General features: G+C 57.2%; 1 protein-coding gene across 1 annotated transcript; it reads left to right on the forward strand.

The window, feature by feature from the left end:
• Window positions 1-1024: 1024 nt before the first annotated feature.
• Window positions 1025-20182, forward strand: SFT2D2 (SFT2 domain containing 2). The gene is made up of 8 exons (XM_059145480.1): window positions 1025-1167; window positions 5818-5904; window positions 6086-6171; window positions 9525-9606; window positions 10902-10937; window positions 11022-11080; window positions 12857-12886; window positions 15159-20182. The coding sequence occupies exons 1-8, from the start codon at window positions 1105-1107 to the stop codon at window positions 15196-15198; spliced, it is 483 nt and encodes a 160-aa protein (XP_059001463.1). The 5' UTR covers window positions 1025-1104; the 3' UTR covers window positions 15199-20182.
• The last annotated feature ends 539 nt before the right edge of the window (window positions 20183-20721 follow it).

Below are 20721 nucleotides of genomic sequence, written 5' to 3' on the forward strand. Positions count from 1 at the left end.
CGGTGCCCTTCTGGGCTGGCGGAGCAAGAGAGCGACCGCAGGGCGGGGACGGGCCTGACCGCCACGTCGGGGTGGACGCTGCGGAGGGGCCTGCGTGGAGGGGCCGAGCCGCAGCAGCTCGCGGACCGGCCGTGGCGTCGCCCCGCACGTCGCACGGGAGCCTCCCGGGGTCCTCGCGCGGGTCCACCCGACGGATGCGAAGACCGAGGACCCGCAGGTCAGGGGCTAGTTCGGTGCCCGGAGCTGGCGGCCGACGGTTCCACGGGCCCCGCCCCAGGTCTCCCCGACCGCGCTGTGCACGAGCTTCCCGCCCCGTCTCGGCGCCGCAGGATGCGGGCGCGACACGGGGGTCCTCGTCGCGGGAGGAGCAGCGTTTGTTCCGGAGACCCGAGCGGGACAGGGTCGCGGCCGCGGCGGACGCCCGCGGGCCCCGCGCAAACCCCTTCGGCTGGCGGACCGGCGGCTCCGTCCACCGGACCACGTTCCTCCTCCTTCCTCCCTCCGAGGGCTCGTGCAGGGCGGCGGCGGGGCGGGGGCGGGGGTCTCCGGTGGGGGCATGTGCGGTCGGAGCCGAGCCGGTCCGGACGTTCGCGGCGGACTCTGGGGGCCGCGGTCCGAGGGGCCGGCGCTGCCCTGGGGGTCGCGGGGGTCCCGGGTCTCCGGCGGGGCTCGGCGGCGCCGTCCGGTCCAGGCGGCCCCGCACGGCCCTGCTCTCCTCGCCGCAGCCCTGCCGGTCCGCGGGGTCCGCTCCGGAAGCTGCACTTGGGGTCACAGGAGCCTGGTCGAGGCCGCAGTTACGCGTGACTTTCCCCGCGGCCACCGGGGGGGACCCGGGGCGACCCGCGGAGAAGCCGCGCCGGCGCGACCCGGAGACTCCGACGCCCGGAGGTGGCCGCGCGGCGGGGCGGGGCGGACCTCAGCCCCCGCGCCCCGGCCGTCCCGCCTCCCACCCCCACAGCGGGCGGGCGGCAGCGGCGGGGCGCGTGCGCGGGCGGCCCCGGGGGCGGGTCGGGGCGGGGCGCGCGGGGCGGCGGCGGCGCACCCGGAAGAGCCGCGCTCCGCGGGCGCAACAGGCTCCGGGGCGGCGCGCGGGCAGCGGGCGCGATGGACAAGCTGAAGAAGGTGCTGAGCGGCCAGGACTGCGAGGACCGGGGCGGCCTGGCCGAGGTGAGCGCGCCCGCGGCGGGGCGTGTGGGGGCGGGGGCGGGGGCGGGCGGGACCCCCCGGCTGTGCGGACCCCGGGGCTGTGCGTCCCCGCGCCCCGCGCTGCCCCAGGGCCCCCTCGACGGGCGGCGCCGGGGCAGGACCGCGGGAGGGTCCGCGCGGACGGGCCGGTCCCTGCGACGAGCCCGCGGCCGCCCCTGCGTCGGGGCTCGGGGTCGGGTCCCTGTCCCGCCCGCGGGCCCCTGTCGGCGTCGAGGCGCGTGTCCCCGACGTTCCGCGGGGCGCTCCGGTTCCCCAAGCCCGTCCGTCCGCGCGCCGGACTCCGGACCCCGGGATCCCCGGACGCCGCGCGTGCGGGCGGGTCAGGGTCGGGGTCAGGGTCGGGGTCAAGGTCGGGGTCAGGGTCGGGGTCAGGGTCTCGCTCCCGCCCGGGCTGCGGAGCCACAGCGCGCGTCTCCGGGTTCCTGCGCTTCCGTCGCGTTTGCGCCTGTTTTCCTCCCCGGGCCTAACAGGACACTTCACCTTCCGGTGTGTGCCTCAGTTTCCCCGGCTGCGGGGCGACGCTGCGGCCCGCCTCGCTCTCCGATTTGCTGCCGCTGCTGCTTTCCCGCGCTTCGGCGGATGCCGGGTTTTGTCTGCGTTTCCCTCCGGGACCCGCAGCCCCAGAGCGCGGTCCCCAGAACTTCACCCCGAAGACCCGCGCTCGACACTGGCGCTGGATTTTAATTTATGTATTTTTTTTTAAAGTTTTTTTTTTTTTTTTAAGATTTTATTTATTTCTTTGACAGGCAGAGATCACAAGCAGGCAGAGAGGCAGGCAGAGAGAGAGGGGGAAGCAGGCTCCCTGCTGAGCAGAGAGTCAGATGCTGATCCCAGGGTCCTGGGATCATGACCTGAGCTGAAGGCAGAGGCCTAACCACTGGGCCACTCTGTGGGTTCTTTTTAGTTGCGTTAGGGTTAGGGTTAGGGTTAGGCCTTTATTAGTGGGTGGGGGCTCAGGAGTAATTTCATGAATTTTTTGTTTCTGATTTCTGGCTTCTGTTAGGAACTGTCAGGTCAGTCCCCACATGGCCTACTAAATCCTGGGCTAGTGGGCAGTTGCCCATTCTCTGAAAGCATTATGCCCTGCGGACGGTCATCCTGCTGTGAGCAGCCACTGGGGCTCCAGAGCGAGACACTTGGTCATCCTGGAGACTCCAGTGCTACAGTGTTGACAGCAAGACGAGGCAGATACTTTGTATTTAGAAAACAATCAGAAACAGACCCTTAAGAGTGAGTGATTAGTGCAGATTGAAGATGTGAAGACTGAGTTGGCTTTTACCCAAGGTGTTGCATGTCCTCATTGGACACAGGGAAGGGCTCGAAAGGGCTGTAAGCTCCGCCCCATCTTAAATCTGTTCAAGAAAGGCAAGGTGCCTCTCTCTCATTGTGAAGTCCCACTGTCCATCTCCTCTCCTGAGTGTGACATTCCTGTTTTCATACCTCATTGTATGTCATTTCCTGAGTCCCGGACTCCTGGGACACATCCTGCAGCTGGCTGAATTCATTTTGAGGATTGTTCTTGGCTTAATTTTTAATTTTTACTAATTCGAGCCTCCTTTAAAGTATGGGTATTGACTTGATCGTCTCACGTCTGCCCTGGCTTCGAAGCTGGCAGGGCTGGAGATTCTGTGCTGAAATTTCTGTTTTCCGTGGTGACTTGGACTTCGTGGCCTTATGGGTTCTTCAAATTAAATTATGGAAGTTGTCAGAGGTCACCATAAGTGAGTGCTTTTCAAATTTTTATTCGTTTAACGTAAACAATAAAAGCACGACTAGTTCTGTTTCTCTTACATATGAAACTAGGCATAAAAACCACTTGGCCGTGCCTAGTCACCAACAATAGCCTCATAATGAGGTTTTTAATTGATACCTCCCCTTCATAAATATGCCTTCAACCTTTGGTTTTAGTGGGCTTCTGTCCTAAAGTATAGGTTTCATTTTTTCCGTAGAGGAGTCCAGGGATAAGGAAGGAATGAGTGGTAGGAAGCAGCATTCATTTCTCACCTTCTTCTGGTTACCAGCCCTGTTTCCTCAAACAGTTCTTAGCTTTACCTCGTTTTGGCAAGAACCTTTCGTCTCTCCATGTCCCAGAGTCAAAGGGACCTTTGTTTCTAACTGCTAGTCAGATGGCTTGTGTGCAGATCACTGACAGTTCTATCCAGGTTCTATGTAAGCTACTCTAATTTCCAGAAGGTGCCCCAGCACAGCTTCCAGCAGCCATGAATTAAGAAATTGTGTGTGTGTGTGTGTGTGTTTTTTAATAGATTTTATTTATTTATTTGACAGAGATCACAAGTAGGCCGAGAAGCAGGTGGGGATGAGGCAGGCTCCCAGCTGAGCAGAGAGCCTGATGCCTGATGCCCGATGCGGTGCTCGATCCCAGGACCCTGAGACCATGACCTGAGCCGAAGGCAGAGGCTTAACCCACTGAGCCACCCAGGCGCCCCTAGAAAGGTGTTTTATATCGACTGAGTCTGTTTTTATAAATTGGCAAAAGGAAGGGCTGAGCTTTGGCTGAGCCCAGTTATAAGGGGAGCAGCACTTTCTTCTTGCTGGGACTGTGCAGGTCAACCAAGTGCAGTTACACGCAGTGGGGAGACACGAGTGATGAAAAGTTGTCTGTATCCCCCCCCCCCCCCAATTTGCCCCCTGGGGTGACATTTGCGTGGAAATTTCAGCTTGAGGGACTTGTAGAACCGACGTGTCACTTTCGCTTCGAAGGAAGAAAGCAGAGCTGCTTTCTCTTGCGCTTGAGTTCGATTTATAAGGGGACTGGGGCCTCACCGTCCTGCGCAGACCGTATTCAGGTCTCTGAATGCCAAGGCCAGCTCACGCTTGACATGTGATGTGACCTTACGGGTTATCCTCTTAAAAAAAAAAAGGTTGAACGTCTGAGGACGTCCCTGTGGACGCCAAGTCGTGCTCCAGCCACGAATGCCGTCCCGTTGTGCTGCGGCGCCCTTCTCCCCGCGTGCAGCTCACCTCTTTTTTTCTGCCTGGCCGAGCAGGTTCTCTGTGTCCTGCGTGAGTAGGAGGAGTGGCGTCTTCTGGTCTTATTTTCTTCCTGATGGGAGGTTGCCCGTGTGAGTCAGAAGGCTGAGCTGGTTGTGGCGCCACCGTTGCGGTCGGCCCGCTGAGTGTCTGTGACTCTGGGTGCGGGTTTTCCTCAGCAAGGAAGCCGGGGGCCCATCTGTCCGGCCCTGACAGACACCCTGTTCCCACTGGGTGTCCCCGTCCCCGATGGCACCTTTCTGCGCGGTGTATGTGGTGTCCCATGTTTCCGCAGGTGCGGTGTCTGCTGGGGGACGGCAGTGTCAGGAGCCCCCCCTTAAATATGGGGGAACAGGGGTGCCTGGGGGCTCGGTCATTCAGTGTCCGCATCTTGATTTCAGCTCAGCTCATGATCTCAGGGTCCTGAGATCGAGCCCTACATCAGGCCCCCGTGTCGGAGCCTGGTTAAGAGTGCCTCTCCCTCCCTCTCTCAATTCGTGTGCGTCTATGCGGTGGGAAGAAAACCCGTTTTGACAGTAGCCCTTCGTCCTGGGTCTCTTGTGGATGGAAGTCAGGCTGTTCTGTGGCAAGGGCTGGCCACCGCTGGGAGAGCCGCTGGTCCTTGTCTCCTGGCCTCTGGTACGGCAGGAAGCATGGGGACAGGACCGAGAGCCCGCCCTGAGCTGGGGGCGTCCAGGTTGAAGGACTTGCCCGTCCCGTGGCTCTTGCAGCTTCTGGCAACGTCGTCCTTCTTCATCGGGGGTGGAAGTGTTACCGGCAGCTTCCCCCGCTGCTGATGGCGGCCGCGCTGGCCACGCGCGGCGAGCCTGCTGCAGGCGCACTGGGCAGGAGGCCGGAGGCAGGTCTCAGTGGCAGGGGCCGTCCCTGGCATGGCGTGGCCAGGAAGGTCTCTGGCATAAGGTCTGGGCTGGCCTCTTTGACCTGGAGGAACAGCCGTGGGAGCTGCGTGCAGGCTCCCCGGTTAGCAGAGCTGTTGTTGGCGACCGCGTTGTTGGCAACCGCGCACTCCCGGGAGGGATTAATTATGGTAGCGGGGCCGGGCGGTCATGAATTACCTGGAATCCATCTCATGCATGGGTGACTTGGCTGATGCCGGCACAAAGCACCTCAGATCCAGCTGAGGGCCCTGACGCGATGACAGCCTTCGTCCCCTGGGGTCTCAGAGATGCTGGGAGGAGTAGCTCCTGCTGAACTTTGGCTTGTCGATGCGGCGTCACGTGGCTCCCCGTTCCCTGGTTCCCTGCCTGGGGCTGCTCACGCCTTTGCAGTTGTCCGTGTCCGGCCTGGGCTGTGGTCGGGGCTTGGGCTACTCTGCGGCCTGCTGCCTTGCTGTGCTGTGTGTGAAATGGTGGAGACTTGCCACCTCGGGGGTGTTCCCGTAGAGGCTGAGGAACCTCGTATCTGCTGCCGGAGAGGAGACTCGTGGATGGAGAAGGAGCCGGGTGCCATGACTCGGGAGGGCTCTCGTAGCAGCGAGGGAGTCGGAGCCTCTGTTTCTGCTTCTGTGGGACACACTCACACAGTCTCATTACGTGCTTTCCTAGTTCTTGCTGCTTAAACACGCATATCCATGTGTGATCTGTCGTTTGAAAATCCTAGGTCGTTGAGGCGTCGTCACTGAGCTGGGGCACCAGAATAAAGGGCTTCATTGCCTGTTTTGCTGCAGGAATTGTCTGCTCACTGTTGGTAAGATGTCCCTCCCCTCCCCTGGCCTTCCCTTCTGCCCCTCATGAGGTGCACGGATGAGAGCAGGAGGAGAGGGCGCACTGACGAGGGAGGGGAGGGGCCTGGGGGTCCCTGTGCACTCCTGGCTGTGGCCTGGCAGGGGGGTCCTCCCGGTGCAAACGCCCTGTGCTTGATCTTCCAGGGGACTTTCCTGCTCTGGGTGCCCAGGAAGGGCCTGTACCTCTTCGCAGTGTTTTATACCTTTGGTAACATCGCATCGATTGGGAGGTAACGGCTTTTTGTTTTTTGTTTTTTAATTTAACCTTAGCCAGTCACTAGATGGGAAAATAGGTGTGGGTTGTACTTCAGGGACGTGAGGAGGATGCTTTAATAGTTTTAAGGATTTGGTTTCACACCAAAGGTTGTTAAAATACATTGTATCCAAAAAAATCCACAAAATATACATCACATTTATTTTCTGTCACTTCAAAATATTTTAGTATCTTTTTTTTTCTTAAAGATTTCATTTTTTTGAAAGAGCAAAAGAGAGGGAGAGATAGAGCATGCTGGGAGAGGGGCAGAGGGAGAAGCAGAGGCAGTCTTCTCACTGAGCAGGGAGCCTGGCGCAGAGGGGCTCGATGCCAGGACCCTGAGATCACGACCTGAGCTGAAGGCAGATGCTTAACTGACTGAGCTCCCCAGGCGCCCCTATCTTAGTTTATTTGTGAAATCTCCTGGGATGAAGTTACTGTTGTGGCTTTACACAAGGGAACCGTGGCACGCAGTGGTTGAATGGTATCTTCAGGCTTGACAACACAGTCCTGTCTGCATTCTGGCCTACTGCTGCCAGAGGCTGAGTGGGGACTTTAGAAGGGCTCACGGGGCCAGAGGCTCCTGGGGAGGGGTGTTCTTGCTCTGCCAGTGGAGGACCATCTCAGACCTGGCCCTAGGCTCAGGAGCACGGGGGAGCTAAGGGAGTGCCGCCAGCGGGGGGCGGCCCGATTTGCTGCAGGTGCACACACAGCCCAGGTCCAGTCCAGCACATGCTTCAGCCCCGCCGTGTGCCGACAGCAGGTCCTGCCGGCCTGACTTCTGCCTTAGGGCCCCCTGGAACCTGAGCCCCGTGACTCCCTGTCCCTCCCCCTTCCCTTGTGTCTCAGTCAATGGCCTCAGAGTCCTGGGTGTCCAAGCCCCGGCCCCTGTGATTTGTCACCCTGACTTGGTGCCGACCCCTCCCTTTTTGTCTCCGCGGTTACTGTTTCTGGGAGGGACTCACGTGCTTCATGACTGAGCCTTGACTCGCACCTGGGCGGGGCTCTGAGCCCTCACAGACTGTGTGGTTTGGTTCCTGCCCCTGGAGCTCACGGGTGGGCCGGGCAGATGTGAACCGGTGACGGAGTAGGGCGGGGAGGAGGAGGGGCCTGGGCGGGGCGGCGGCTGCCATCTGAACCTGGAGCTTGGGGAGGGCTCAGGCGCCACCTGAGCCGCCCTTGGGTCTGGCGCATCTCTTCCGGTCTGAACCACTGCAGGAGTCCGGGCGGCTTCTCTGTCTTCCCTCATGTCCCTCTAGGCCACTTTCTGCGGCGTCCCCAGCACAGTCTGTTTGGCCCTGCCTCATGCGAGCCTAGGGGAGAGGCGCTTAGCGAGCTGGCTTGACCCAGGTCCACTCCACAGCCTCTTGCATTTCCCCAAACATCCTTGTGGTGGTTCTGGGGCTAACGTCTTTGTCTAGAATGCTGCCTGCGCTGCATCTCCCTCTGTGTGCCCTGCCCCCCGCCCCCATTTTAGGGAAATTCTTGCTCATTTGTCAGGACTTGGGTCAGAAGTCACCACTCCTGTGAGACTTCTCGTCCCCTCTCCCCGCCCAGAATCAGTGACCTCTTCTTTCCTAGGGGACTCTGTGTCCCAAATATGTTTACGGGACAGCACAGGTAGCATTTTATTACACTGACTGGTTACAAGTGTCTAAGCCACTTGACGGGCTGGACCTCTGCCCTGCCTGTCCCTGTCGTCCCCAAACCCAGCTCTGTTTTTGGCTGGAAACACTAACCGAACGATTGAGTGCATGCCTCCGGCTGCCTTCCAAGAACTTGATTTATGAATGCTTCTGATAGTGATGTTTCCTCTCGCCTCTACAGCCCTCTTGAATACGAACTTTTGGAGGGTTTTGCTTTGGGCAGACGATGCGGGTTTCATGTCGAGGCTGCAAAAAGAGCATAAACACAGGAGTGTGCTGGTCAGTCCAGAAGAACAATTTAGCAGACCCTACTAGGACCGGGTCTTCATAGCCCTGCCTGTGGAAGTAACACGGGGAACATGGCTTTACCTATAATGTGTTATTATTTATTTATTTATTTATTTATTTGACAGGGAGACAGAGGGAGAGGGAGAGCGCACAAGCAGGGGGAGCAGCTGAGGGAGAGGGGGAAGCAGGTTCCCTGATGAGCCGGCAGCCTGACGTGGGGCTCGATCCCAGGACCCAGAGATCAGGGCCTGGGCCAAAGGCAGATGCTTAACGGCTGAGCCCCCCGGCGTCCTCTGATGTGCTACAGTTTCGTGTTTGTGCTGTATTTAATGTTTCAGGCCAGCCGTGGCTGTTGCGTCTCGTCTCGTTCAGTGCTGCCTGGGAGTGCGGCTGTGAATTCAGGTTGAAACTTAACAGGACTTTAAAGAGAAGTCGGCTTATTGTTAAAATTTCTGCTTTTAGCAAACACCCAGTAGCTAATGTTTAAACACTTGCCGTTCCAGGCTCCTGCCCATGTGATGCCACATGGGGCCTTTCTGTAGGAATCTGGAGACATGACAGACCTCGCCCTGGGGTTTGGGGTTCGGGTCTGTGTGGGTTAGTGTCGCCTGCAGCCCCCTCTCCAGTTCCAGTCCACACCGAAAGTGGACGACGGATGTCTTTCAGGGCCTTGGATCCCGTGGCTGTGGGTTTGAGTGCGGGCTAAGTTCTTAGCTGTGCGGCTGTGGATAAGGACCTTCCTGAGCTTCCTTGTCCCATCCATGAGACAAACAAGCGTAACGACCCCTACCCCACCGGCTTGCGGAGGCAGGAGTGTCCTGTCTGTCTGTAGCAAACACTGACCGACTCACAGAGGGTATGACCAGTAGAAATATTCCGGGAGAATGAAAGAACAGGAGGTGCCCTCGTTTTTAATACCAGCAACCTAACCCCGTCAGGTGTGGTTTCTCTTTAAAATGATCCGAGTCTCTGGGGTTGGTTTCCACGGGTGGGAGTTGAAGAGGCAGGGGCGCACTGTCGGAGGCCTGGGGGCTCCCGGTGTGGTTCTGGAGCCAAGCCCCGTGCACTCACACCCGAGGAGCGGGCAGCCCCGGCCCTGGCTAGCAGACCCTTCGGGCTTCCGTTTCTTCGCCTGCACAGGAAGCAGGACGATTCCTGTCATCCGCCCCGCAGACCATCGAAGGGTTGGGTCGGGACAGTACGCAAAACGCCGGAAAGGCTGGCAGTTGGCGGGTGGCAGGCGCTTCCCCGCTGTCCCCGGCCGTTACCGCTGTGATCCCCGTGGCTGCTCCCGGCCGGGTGGAGGGGAGGCGGCGGCCTGGGCCTGGGCCGGGCCGGGCCTGGGCCGGGCCGGGTCCGGGCTGCTCTGAACGGCCTCTGTGTGTTTGCCTCTCAGCACCGTCTTCCTCATGGGCCCGATGAAGCAGCTGAAGAGGATGTTTGAGCCGACACGCTTGATCGCGACGATCATGGTGCTGGTAAGGCCTGCCTGGGAGCCGCGCCTGTGACATGGGACTTGGGTTTTCGTCTTCCTCCTCCCTTCTTTCCGCTTTCGTCTTGACTCACTGCCCAATGGCTGTGAGCTCCGGGTTGGAGGGAGAGTCCTGCTCCGGCCGTGACGCCCGCCGTGTGCTGCACCTGCAGTGGGCCGCTGGGAGCAGTTGCACTGTTGGGGACACGGGTCGTCCTGGTGACGGGGAAAGTGGCGCCCGGCAGAGTCCGGGGCAGTGACCCCGAACACAGGCTTCGCTTGCTGGAGCGGGCGTCTGGGCTCCTAGAGCGGGCGCGCTCTTTCCTCGGCACCTGACCGCCACCGCTTGCCTCTGGGGCTGCCACCCTCGGGGCCCCTCCGCTCTGCTCCCTGCTCCGACGGCACTACCTGCAGCCTGTCCCCCTGTCCTGTCGCTCCTGTCCCTCGCCCCTGCCCCTTCCTCCTCCGGGCTGCCGCCTTCTGCGTGACCCTTAGCATCGTTCTAGACCACATTCGCTGGCCTTCTGTCAAAGTTGCCTTTCCTGCGACATTTGGGCCTCGGTCAGTGCACTTGGTTAGTTTCATCTCCGTCCCCGTTGCTTGTCGGGACGGGTGCGTTCCGTGAGGCCGCGTCCACGTTAGCTGTGCTCGCGAGTCCTTGTGCAGCATCGGCCCAGTGCTGGCCGCGGAGAGAGTACTTGGGGCGTGATTACTGAGCAGTTAAGCCATAGAGGGACAGAGAGGATGGACATGACTGGCCGCCCGAGGCCACTGCTCTTGGCCAGCCTGGATGTAGGTGGTCCGGGCGGGTCTTACAGGAAGAACTTTCTGAGGAAGGAGTCAGAGTGTTAGGTGACATGGAAACCAGTAACCGGCTGCCCGGAATCTCATGTTACCCTCCGTCCTGCTCCAGACAGGGGTTTTCGGAGGGGCTCAAATACAGGACTGTGAGTTCAGCTGTTAGTGAGTTTGAATGAAAATGGGGAGGGTGAGGGAGGGACCAGAGATGTGGTTTTATTTTCTGGGCAGACAGTTTGGGGAAATTGGAAAGTCAAAGAGGATCCATTTCTTTTTACATCTGTTTGTGTGGGCTGGTTTCATTTGCCTGGGATTTTAACTCTTCTGCCCAACGCGGGTGCTCCCGTGGTCCGGCGCTTTGAGAGGAAGGATGCCTTTGGTTGCTGCGTCAGCAGAGTCTGGTGGTGTGGGGGGTGAGTGTGGGAAGTTTGCCAAGCATGGTGAGGTCTTCGCAGTATCCCCCCATGTTGTCACTGTATTAATTAATGTTTTCCTCTCTTCTAGTTGTGTTTTGCCCTTACCCTGTGTTCTGCTTTTTGGGTAAGCGTGTATTTTGAGTTCCTTGAACCTTTTGGCGTAGGCCTCTTGTCACACACCGTGCGTAACCGTCTGCTTTCCTTTCAGTGGCATAACAAGGGACTCGCGCTCATCTTCTGCATTTTGCAGTCCTTGGCCCTGACGTGGTAAGTGATGTCTCCTCGCACGTCGCCGTCTGAACGGTGAGGCCGAGGCAGGTAAAAGCGCGTGTGGTGTGAGTGGGAGGACGGAAGAACATAGGAGCTTCTCAGTTAAGAATTCTCAAGGATGCGAGTGCATCAGACGGCAGAGCAGAAGTCTGTGCCCTCAGCTGCGTGCCGGTAGCCGGCGTCCGCGTTCTCGGGGGCTGGGGGCTGGCTGCCTGCTGCACTGTCTTCTGCGGGGCTCCGGCTCGATGGTGAGATGTTCTCAGTGTGACTCAGTCACTTCCGTCTGGTAGGCCGAGGATGGTGGCGTATGTCAGGGGCTGGTAGAGAGCGGCTGTGAGTCAGACGGACGTCGAAGAAAGGCAAGCCGTAGGAAGGGGGAGCTGCGTTTGGGGCGGGACGGATGACTTCGCCGAAGCACAGAGGGAGTTGTCAGCCGGAGCTGAGGGATGGCGGCTGATGAAACGGAAACCCGTGTGGCTGTGGGCGGCAGGCCTGGCAGGTGCGCGGCAGGCTGTTGGCAAAACCGGGGATGGTGGCTCAAGAGCCACGCACGGTGAAGGCGGCACCGGAGACCTCGGTCCTTCCAGACGGGCCCAGCGTCCGGCAGGGAGCGGTGCTGACGGAGGAACCGATGGCTTCAGAGAGGTCGCTCCGGTCCTTCCAGAGTTTAGGAACGTGTGAGGCCGGCCTGAACGGTTTCCACAGAGACGTGCTGGTCCGCTTCAGGGAAAATGCTTTCCCTGGTGCCGAGGAGAGAGGGCTGCAGGTCTCAAAGCCACCAGGGACCGGCTGTGGTCCCGCGTGGCAGGGTGGGGCTTGAGGCTGTTGCCGAGCACCTCGTCGCTTTGGTCATTTGGGACTTGTGACAAAATACGCTTCCCAAATGCTTTTTGGGATTCACTGTGTTCACAAGGGAGTGACTCTCTCCATGGGGAACGGAAGGAGAATGATGGCCTGATTTTAGTGAGACGCAGGTGTCCACAGTAGGTACCGGAGGGCCTGGTTTGTGGCTTATGTTCATGTGCTGTTTCTTTCCGGGGCACGGGGTTGGTACCCACATGTATGTGCCTTTTTTCGCCTATAGACAACCTGGAGCCACTCTCCAGAGGTTCACTGTTTGTACAGGCTCACGCAGACGGCAGTAACGCGCCAGCACAACCGTGTTGTGTTTTCCTCAGGGCTGGTTGTGAGCGTTGGGGTCTCCCGCCTGCCTGGGCCTCCGCTGGGTGAAGGGCCTTAGCCAGCTAGGATCCCCGAGAGCTCTGGGCCCGGGTTCCTGAAGAATCCTCACTTCCTTACGTTGTTATCCGTAGTGTAGTTGGTGCTGTTTTTTTTTCTTTTTGTTCTGTTTTCTCTTCTTTTAAAATTGACAGGAGCAGAGCAGGAGACCCTCCTGGTCAGGTGGCAGTTTGTTCTGTTGAGGGTTTGTGAAATCCTAGAGGGGAGCTGCGCCGGGTGTTAGCCGGCGTTGTTTCAGGCTAGGGCTCTGCGCCGTCCCGCTGTGTGGGACCTGCTGACCCCGTGAGGCCGAGGTGACGGGGTCGGCTCCACGTGGGCCTGTCACCCTTCTCTGGCCACCGACGACCCCCCACCTGTCCCTGGGGCACGGCGTGTGTTCATGTGTGCATGCACGTGTGCACAGGTGTGCGTGTACGCCCCATGCTGAGGACGGAGAGGGTCTGGGCCCTTAAGGACAGGCGTCCTCACAGTTGAGGCCTGTTCCTTCCAGAGAGTCCCTGCATTAATTTTGTCTCTTGTTTCTTTTCTTCGCAGGTACAGCCTTTCCTACATACCCTATGCCAGGTAAGACTGCGCTTAGGGCTGTGCCTTCCGTCACTTGGGGCAGAGGGCCCTTTGTTTCGGGTGCTTTCAGAGAACTCGTGTTTTATCTTTACTAAAATTCTTTCAAGCAAATAGGTAAAATGTATCCATTTTATAGATTCGTAAGCTGAGAGTCCTGTCCACCTCCTCCCCTGCGGTGCAGGGTGACGGGCTTTGGCCCGGGACCCCAGTTCTGGTGACAGAACATTCTCCTGAGACAACGTAGGGCCTGTGTGCACGTAATACCTCTTGGAGTGCGTAGCTTTGTGGAGGAAAGGTGAAGATCGTTTTAGCATCTCTGAGGGAGACGTGGAGGGAGCCAGGCTCACGCTTGTTTTCTTGTAATACCCACGGATGAGAACGTTCCAGATGCGTTTATGAAGGGAAAGTCAGCAGGGCCAGGAGGACTCGGAGGACCAGGGTTTGCTAGTTAGCAGTGTGGCTTTGGGCGGCTCACTAGACCCCTGTGGCCCGAGAGGACGTGTGTAAGCAGCGTGGGCCGGGCCCGGCCCTCCCCAGAGGCACGCCTCCTTCGTTCGGCACTTGCATCGAGGAGCCTCTCAAAACTGTGATGATCTTTGTCGTGTGATCTTTGCCTGACCCTGCTGTCATGTGGCAGCTTAATTTCCGTACGTGTCTGTCAGTACCTGTTCGTTAGAAGGAGGCTTGTCTTGAGCTGTATTGAGAAGACAAGAGACCGCACGGGAGCTGGGAGGCGGACAAGCAGGCTTGTGTCCGAGTTCCGACTCTGCTGCTGACTGGTTCGAAGCTGCTGGGCAGTGCTCGATGGGAAGTTCACAGGCCCCTCACCATAAAGGCAGCCCTGTGGCTTGGGCGTACGTTCCAGGGGGTAACAGTTAGGAAATCCTCTGCTGACCCAGCAAGTCTGGGGCGCTGGGGGCTAGTCTGAGAAGCGTATGGGTAGAACTGTCTTGGGCAGCTGGGTTTTTATGTGGAAGGAGCCAGAACCGCTCATCCCTGAGCATCCCGTGATCTTATCAGTTTGCCCACAGAATATATCATCATGCCAGGACCAGGTCTGTCATTTTCAGGGTCCTGTGCAGGACGTAACTGTGGGCTCCTGGTTAAACAATGATCGAGAGTTTCAAGATGGCAGCCACAGAGCGTAAACCAGAGGTGAAACCTTCCAAGTACGGGGCGCAGGGAGACTGCTGTGCCTCTGACCATGAAGCTGGGCCTGCTCAGTGCCCTTCAGGCCTGTGCACTTGACCTGGACGGGCATTTATAGAGCTCACACCTTTCTCCATGTTCCACGGGCAGAGTGGTTACACGGCAGAAAAGGGTTCTGTGGTCACATATGTTTGGGAAGGGGTGAGGCAAAATTAGGTGGGTTCCTTGTTCGGCAACTTTCCAGGTCCTCTGATATGCGTGGTGGTCGCTGCCGTGAGGGATCTTACTTGACTGCGCGTCTCTTTCTTGTGCAGCACCTCTGCTGGGACTACAGTGTAGAGCGTGTCTCCAGCGCTGCGCTGGAATTACCTTACCGTTAAAGCACGGTGCCTGCTCACGCAGATGCACTCGCTTACCTCCCCCTCCCTCCGTGACTGTCCCGGGACCCTTGACACCGTGTGGCTGAGAGCAGAGGACAGGGCGGGGCGGGAAGCCACACAGCCACGCGTGGGCCTGAGTCGGCCGCGCTTCCTTGAGCGGGACGGTGATGGATTGGGGACCCACTCTGTCCTTTCCATGTATGTGCGTTCTAGGGAGTAAGCCCTGGGACAGGCCTAACCCAGCAGGTTGGTAAGTACCCGGTCACTGCAGACAGTGCCCTGTACGCGGGAACTCCGGCAGGCTGTCTCTTAGCAGCTTCCTGCTGTTTGCTTAGGACGAGGAATGAGGAAAGGCCTGAGTAACGACCTGGGTCTGATGTTCTCAGTGCATCTGCTAATTCTGGTTAACTTCTAAGTGCACAGTTCTTCCTTCTTGGTTTCCGATAGCCTCTGCTTTCTTCCAGTCCTTTCCCTTGGCTCGTGTCAGTAGCTGTCCATTGTTTGATACTATTAATTCCTGCAGATGTGGGATTTGGAACTCAGCAAGATGGGTCACTTGCCCATGGCAGTACTGCTCATGTTGAACCTGCGGTTGGATGCCAGGGAGCTTGACCCCACAGTCAGGGTGCCCTCTCCCCTGTAGAGTGCTCCTCTCGGTACCCAGGAATTACGAGGGTCTTGACCACTTACAGGGGCCTGGGGGGTGATGGTCTCTCACTGATGTTCATGTGTTTTCCTCCTAGGGATGCTGTGAAGAAGTGTTTTGCGGTCTGTCTGGCATAGCACACGGCCCGCTGTGCCAGGCCCTGGGAGGCGCCATGGACGGGAGCTGGTGGACAGTTTTGTAAACACCTCCTGAACCTCTGTCTTACAGACACGTGCCTTTTCTCCTGCATCAGTGTGTTGCTTGTGATCTGAACGTTTGAAGGTTGCTTTTGGAGATAGTGTTGTCTTCCAGACCCAAACGTCTGGAGCCTGGTGTGGGAGGGGGTCTGTAGCTTATGGGGTGGACTTCCTTCTGCACCTGTTCCCTTGTTAGAAGCTGTTTCACCGAAATCTCCTAATAAAAGCCTCGTGAAGCAGCTGCAGGTCGGCTCCGGAGCCAGGGCTCTCCAGGGGACAGCGGGCAGCCCCGTCGGAGCTGGCAGGGGTGCGGCTGGAAGGCACAGAGCTTTGAGGTCGACGGGGACTTTGCGGACTTGCCCTCAGTATGCAGACCCTCCTCGCCTCACCCAGCGTGCACGCGCTTCTGCTCTGGGGTCTGCCCCGCGACAGCTGCACACAAGCCCGTGGAGAGTCTGGCCACAGAGTAACGTGGAAAGAAGCGCTTTGGGGGGATGTGAGTTGGTTTTAAATCTGAATTTTGGCTTGGTTCTGATTGCACACCTGACGATGGAGCGTGTCTTCTGACATCCAGTGCACACTCTGCTCTTGGGGTTTTCTTCCCCACCCCCACGCCACATAGCTTTTCTCCTGACCAGGAACTAGACTGGGGACAAAGCGCAGACGGAACAGACACTATTGGCTTCTGCACAAGGGCTGACGGGAGGTGAGAGACCGCGCTGCTTTCTGCTCTGGTTTTCTTTTCATGATTTACATGTGCTGCTTTTAAACTGATTCTGTTTTCCGTCTCCCCTGGAATGGGGCCAGGAAAGAGGGGCTGGAAAGGCAAAGCCCCCCCCCCCGACCATGGGGCCCCGCGGGAAGGACGTGTGCCTACCCGTGACCGTTCACCAGGGCCTGTTTTTGCGCTGGAGTAGTCGGGGCCGTAGACCCTGGGGCAGGATGCCATGGATGGCCGGGGCTCGCCTCGCAGCCCCCCTGCACCGCACACACCTGCTTTGTGCCCAGAACCCTGTCCAATCCTCATGAGAGCCAGTGACGGTTATCTCACTGGCAGTCGAGGAAATTGGGTCTGGGAGGTTAGCAGGTTCCCCCAAAGCCATGGGTGGTGGCAGACCTGGGCTCAGAGCCTGGGCACTCCAGCTTCAGTCCCCCGTGTTTCCCGGGATGGCTCTGGAGGCGCCCCCTCTAACGGTTCTGCCTGTTGCCATCAGCCAAGCCTGTGCCTTTCCTGCCCATGGTCTACGTCACTGCCCTGTCTCCTGTCGGGTTTCCCCTTTGGGAAGCTCTTCTGGGTTCTGGAGGCTCTCCATGGTTTGTTAGTGTGCCTTCCAGCAGCTTCTCACTGCCTGACCAGCATGAGTGCCCTGGCCTGATTGCCAGAGCTCCTGGCAGTGCGGGGCCACTGCAGCAAGCCCTCTCCGGGGATGCCTTTCTGTTCTTTACCCAGGTCTAGCTGGTCCCCTAAGGGTCTTGCTCTGGCCAGACTTTTCCTCTGAGCTGGGGAGCTGTAAGCAGGTCTGACAGGACCAGAGTGAGGAGGCGGTCTCGCCAGGTCCTCTTGGGGCGGTGGAGGGCGCCCTGGCTTATCCTGAGGCTCCTAACCTGCCTTCAGCCAGGAGGGGAAATACGTGCTGCCGTCTGGCTTTTGTGGCGTTCTCTCACCCCGGAGGTGCCCTAGGAGCTAACTCACATCTTGGAAGTGCTCTAGGAAGTGGCCCGAAGGAGGTCAGGAGTGTCCTTCGTTCCCTCCCTTGAGAGCAGATGTGTGAGGCCAGCCTGTGTCTGCGAGCTCCGGTTGGCCTGGAGTAACTGGAAGGCTGATCCCTCTGGCCCTTTGCAGTGTTTGGACTTGAATTTGTGGGACATGAGGTCAAAGTGCCTTTTAAGACTCTAGCGGGGCTGTGTGGCGCAGTGGTAGTGGCCGTGGGCTCTGACGGCACCCGGGTCTGGGTGTGTGTTGTGGTCCCGTCACAGACTGGCGTCTGGTTGGATAGGTTACTTGGGCTCTGGCTTGCCCGTTAAAAAACCCCAGAGAAAACAGTTCCTGCTGCATTATTGTATGCCCGCTGTGCCAGGCGCTGAGCCCAGTGTGCATAGATGACATCCCATTAACAGGAAGGCATTACTGCCTCGTCCCGATGAGGCAGCCGATGAGTTTTGAAGGTGACAAGTGAATGTCTCTGACCGTTAACTTACTAGCAGCTCTGCGTCCAGCTGTCTGTGTGCAGCACACCAGACTGCCGTGCGGGGTCTCCTTTGCCATCAGCAGTGACTCGCCAGCTGCTGGTCCTGGTCACTCCAGGTCCCTCCAGATCCCACCGGTAGAGGGCGGTGGTTCTCGCGTTAAAGCACCTGCTGGGCTCCGGGCGTTTAGGCTCTCCCAGACTCCATTCATTTCCCCTCTGCCACCTCGACCTTTGGTTCCCCTCCTTGTTTTAGCCCGCTGCAGGGTGGGAGGAAGAAATCCCCGGGAAGTCTCTGAAAGCTGTTACCAGGCGCCCTCGTGGGCAATTGGGGGTCAGGGTTCAGACCCTGCGGCTGGCTTGCTGCTGGTGGTTTTTGTTTCCTGCAAACTCCCCTCGCCACGGCTGGGGGAAGGAGAGGCTGTTGCATCTCTGGAATGAAAGGAATCAACTCCTGCCCTTGTGCCCATCGGGGGTGAGGCGGTGCCTCCATGCCCGTGAGCCGCGCCCCCCACCTTCTTCCTTCTGTGCGGCTGTGCTGGGCACTGCGCTGCTCCCCAGGCCCAGACAGCCAGCTCCGGCCCTCAGAGCCTGCTGTGTGACTCCCCGCCGCCCAGCTCCCTACGGGGTTCCCCTTCTGCCCACTGGGCTCATGGGCAGTTCTGGCTCCCAGATCCTGTGTGCAGCTGTGCCACTGGCCGCTGCTGCCCAGGCCCAGCTGCGGGTCCCTTGGGAAGGGGTGGGGGACACCATCCTGCATGCAGCATTTCCACTGAGTTGATGATCTCGGTGTTCCCTCATTCTAGTATGGGGACCTTGGGGGGCTGTCCCCCGCCTGCCACCTCCGTCGCACCCTGATTGGTGTGGTCAGGGAGAGGAGAGAAAGTCATGAGGTGCATCTCAGTAGATGGCTTTTGGAACCTGCATTGGAAAAGAGGATTAAGAAGTGGGGCATACCTTGAAAGAAGGGGGTCGGGGATACGGGTGTGGGCGCTTCTGCTTTTGACAGCTCCAGCAGCGGCGAGTGTGGCCTTGTGGCCCTCGGGGGTGAGTCAGGAAACTCAGCCTGTGTCTGTGCATCCTTGTCTGTGGGGCAGCCCATGCTGGCCGCCTGCCCGCTCCTCCCTCAGACATCTGGCCACACTCAGCTGCAGGGTCACAGACGCGTGAAAAATTCACAACCCATCCTTGACCCTCCTTTTCAGCAAATAAATGAAAAAATCCATGTTTGCTCAATTTTTGGCGTAGTTTTTTCTATCTTAAAATTTAAGATTTTGGGGGATGTTCTGAGGGTTGCTGTAGGTTTTTTGCAGATAGCAGTTTTTAAAAAGCCAGTAGAACTACAACCGAAGTTAAATGCAGGTTTACATCCAAAACTCTCGGTAAGATACTAACAAAAGAATTTCGATTCAGAATTTTTGATTTTTTGGGAAATTCTTATTTAAAAAGTTAGTTGGGAGGTTAAATCATGGGACTTTAAAGTAGCTCGTAGTTCACAGTTTATGCATTTTGTGAAGTTATGAGGTCTTGAGTGTTTCCATCCAGTGAAGAGACAGAACTGTCGTGCGGTGTGTTTGGTCCACCAGGACAGGCTGCTTACCTCCTCTTTGGGCTGTTTCAGTTCTGCCCCAAAGGCACAGGCGCCTGTGGTACACCTAAGCCCTGTGGTCGGTGGCTTGGGTTTCTGTAGCGCAGGAGGCCCTGAAGCCTGGGCAGAGAGCGGCGGCAGTGCAGCCCGGCCCGTGCCCATCTACACTGACCACGGGAGACTCCTTCTTCCTGGCAGGAGCCCGCAGGCTGGTAATAGGCTTAGAAATGCACAGAACTTTGTGTCTGGATGGGACAGGCTGAGAACAGGGAAGACTAAGCTCCGTAGGCAGTGCGTGTCCTCTCGGGGACAAGACGTGCTGTGTGAGACGAGAAGTCCTCCCACGGCGTCGTCATCCACAGGCGATGCTCAGGTCCGTGTGGCCAATAAGGTAGTGTCACTGCACATAGACAGTGCGGAGAACCCTGTACACCACAGACAAACTTTCCCTGATAACCACGGGGCTGGCTGGACTCAAGTCCTCGCGGGGCCCCTTTAGACCAAATGGAGGCCGGAGTCCGGGCAAAGCTCTCCGGCCCTCGTTGTGCAGCTGCTGAGCTTGATCGCAAGTACCTGCAGGTGTTGCGTTCATGGGGGGTGCGGGGAAGCGCAGTCTGCGTCCAGCTTTGCGGCCTTCCTGCTCTGAAGTGTATGTCTTGCCTTTTTCAGTACTTTCGCTTGACGTAGCCGCAGTGAACAAGGAAGGAAAGATTTCACATCCTCTCAGCTCTGTTCCTTTGCCACTTTTGTAAATTCTCGTTGGGGGTAAAGATGTTCAAAATCCTGTGGGGAATGTACATGCCTTCAGAACATTGTGCTTGTTCTAATATGAGGAGCTTTTAAGACGCTTTGTTAAAACATGAATCCATTTTTGTAATCGTATAGTAATACTTAACTAATTTTGAATTCTGGTTATTGCATAACTGAATCTTTTATATACAAAAACATATTCTTATGTCCTACTTTTCCTACCTTGAGATTGTTTTGTACAACAAATGTTTTCTTTTCACTGATGTATTTCAAAGAAAAGGAACTTTGCTCATATTAGAGCTGATTTTTTTCCCCACCAGGACATCATAAAACTTAATTTTTCTTGTTTTGCTTTTTGTTTCCTTTTCTAATAAATGATAGGATTATGATCTTTAATAAATCTGGTATCGTGTCTTGTTTATGTCTGTTTCCCCAGGAGCCACTAAACCAAATGAAGATTGTCTGGCTACAAGAAAAGAACACGTCCTTGTATGCGTAGCATGTAGCATTGCAAGCACTTGAGGTGGTTTTTGAGCTAAATTGTTACGTAATCCTCTCTTTCCAAGGGCATGGGAGTAATAGAATCTAAGTCTTAAAGATTTTTGAAGGTAAGAAGTGGAAGATGTTTTTATTTTGGAGAATTCCTGCACACCTGCCTCACCTGCCTGGCTTACACTGCATAAACTGGGTTGTCAGTTAGTGTGAAGTTCGTACTATTTCCATACTCTTTTAATGTTCCAAAATTCAGAGTTATGACCACTCTTTCTCTGATGATGCTGGTACTTTGCTTTATCTCGGTCAGTCTGGTTTGGAGTTTATGGTTTCATGATTTCAGAGACAAACTGGCTGAAAAGATTTGAATGGTCCTTTAACACAAATATGTGAACAGCCAACAAGCGTGTGAAATATATACTATGTTATTTTATGTAATATATTAAT

The sequence above is a fragment of the Mustela lutreola genome, chromosome 14, assembly GCF_030435805.1.
Source record: "Mustela lutreola isolate mMusLut2 chromosome 14, mMusLut2.pri, whole genome shotgun sequence".
Classification (NCBI taxonomy): domain Eukaryota; kingdom Metazoa; phylum Chordata; class Mammalia; order Carnivora; family Mustelidae; genus Mustela; species Mustela lutreola.

Bases quoted from the DNA above. Each gene is read 5' to 3' on its own strand.
- SFT2D2 (XM_059145480.1), top strand. From the start codon at position 1,105: ATGGACAAGCTGAAGAAGGTGCTGAGCGGCCAGGACTGCGAGGACCGG. The intron at 10,938-11,021 runs GTAAGCGTGTAT...CTTTCCTTTCAG, and splicing joins CCCTGTGTTCTGCTTTTTGG to TGGCATAACAAGGGACTCGC. The intron at 12,887-15,158 runs GTAAGACTGCGC...TTTTCCTCCTAG, and splicing joins TCCTACATACCCTATGCCAG to GGATGCTGTGAAGAAGTGTT.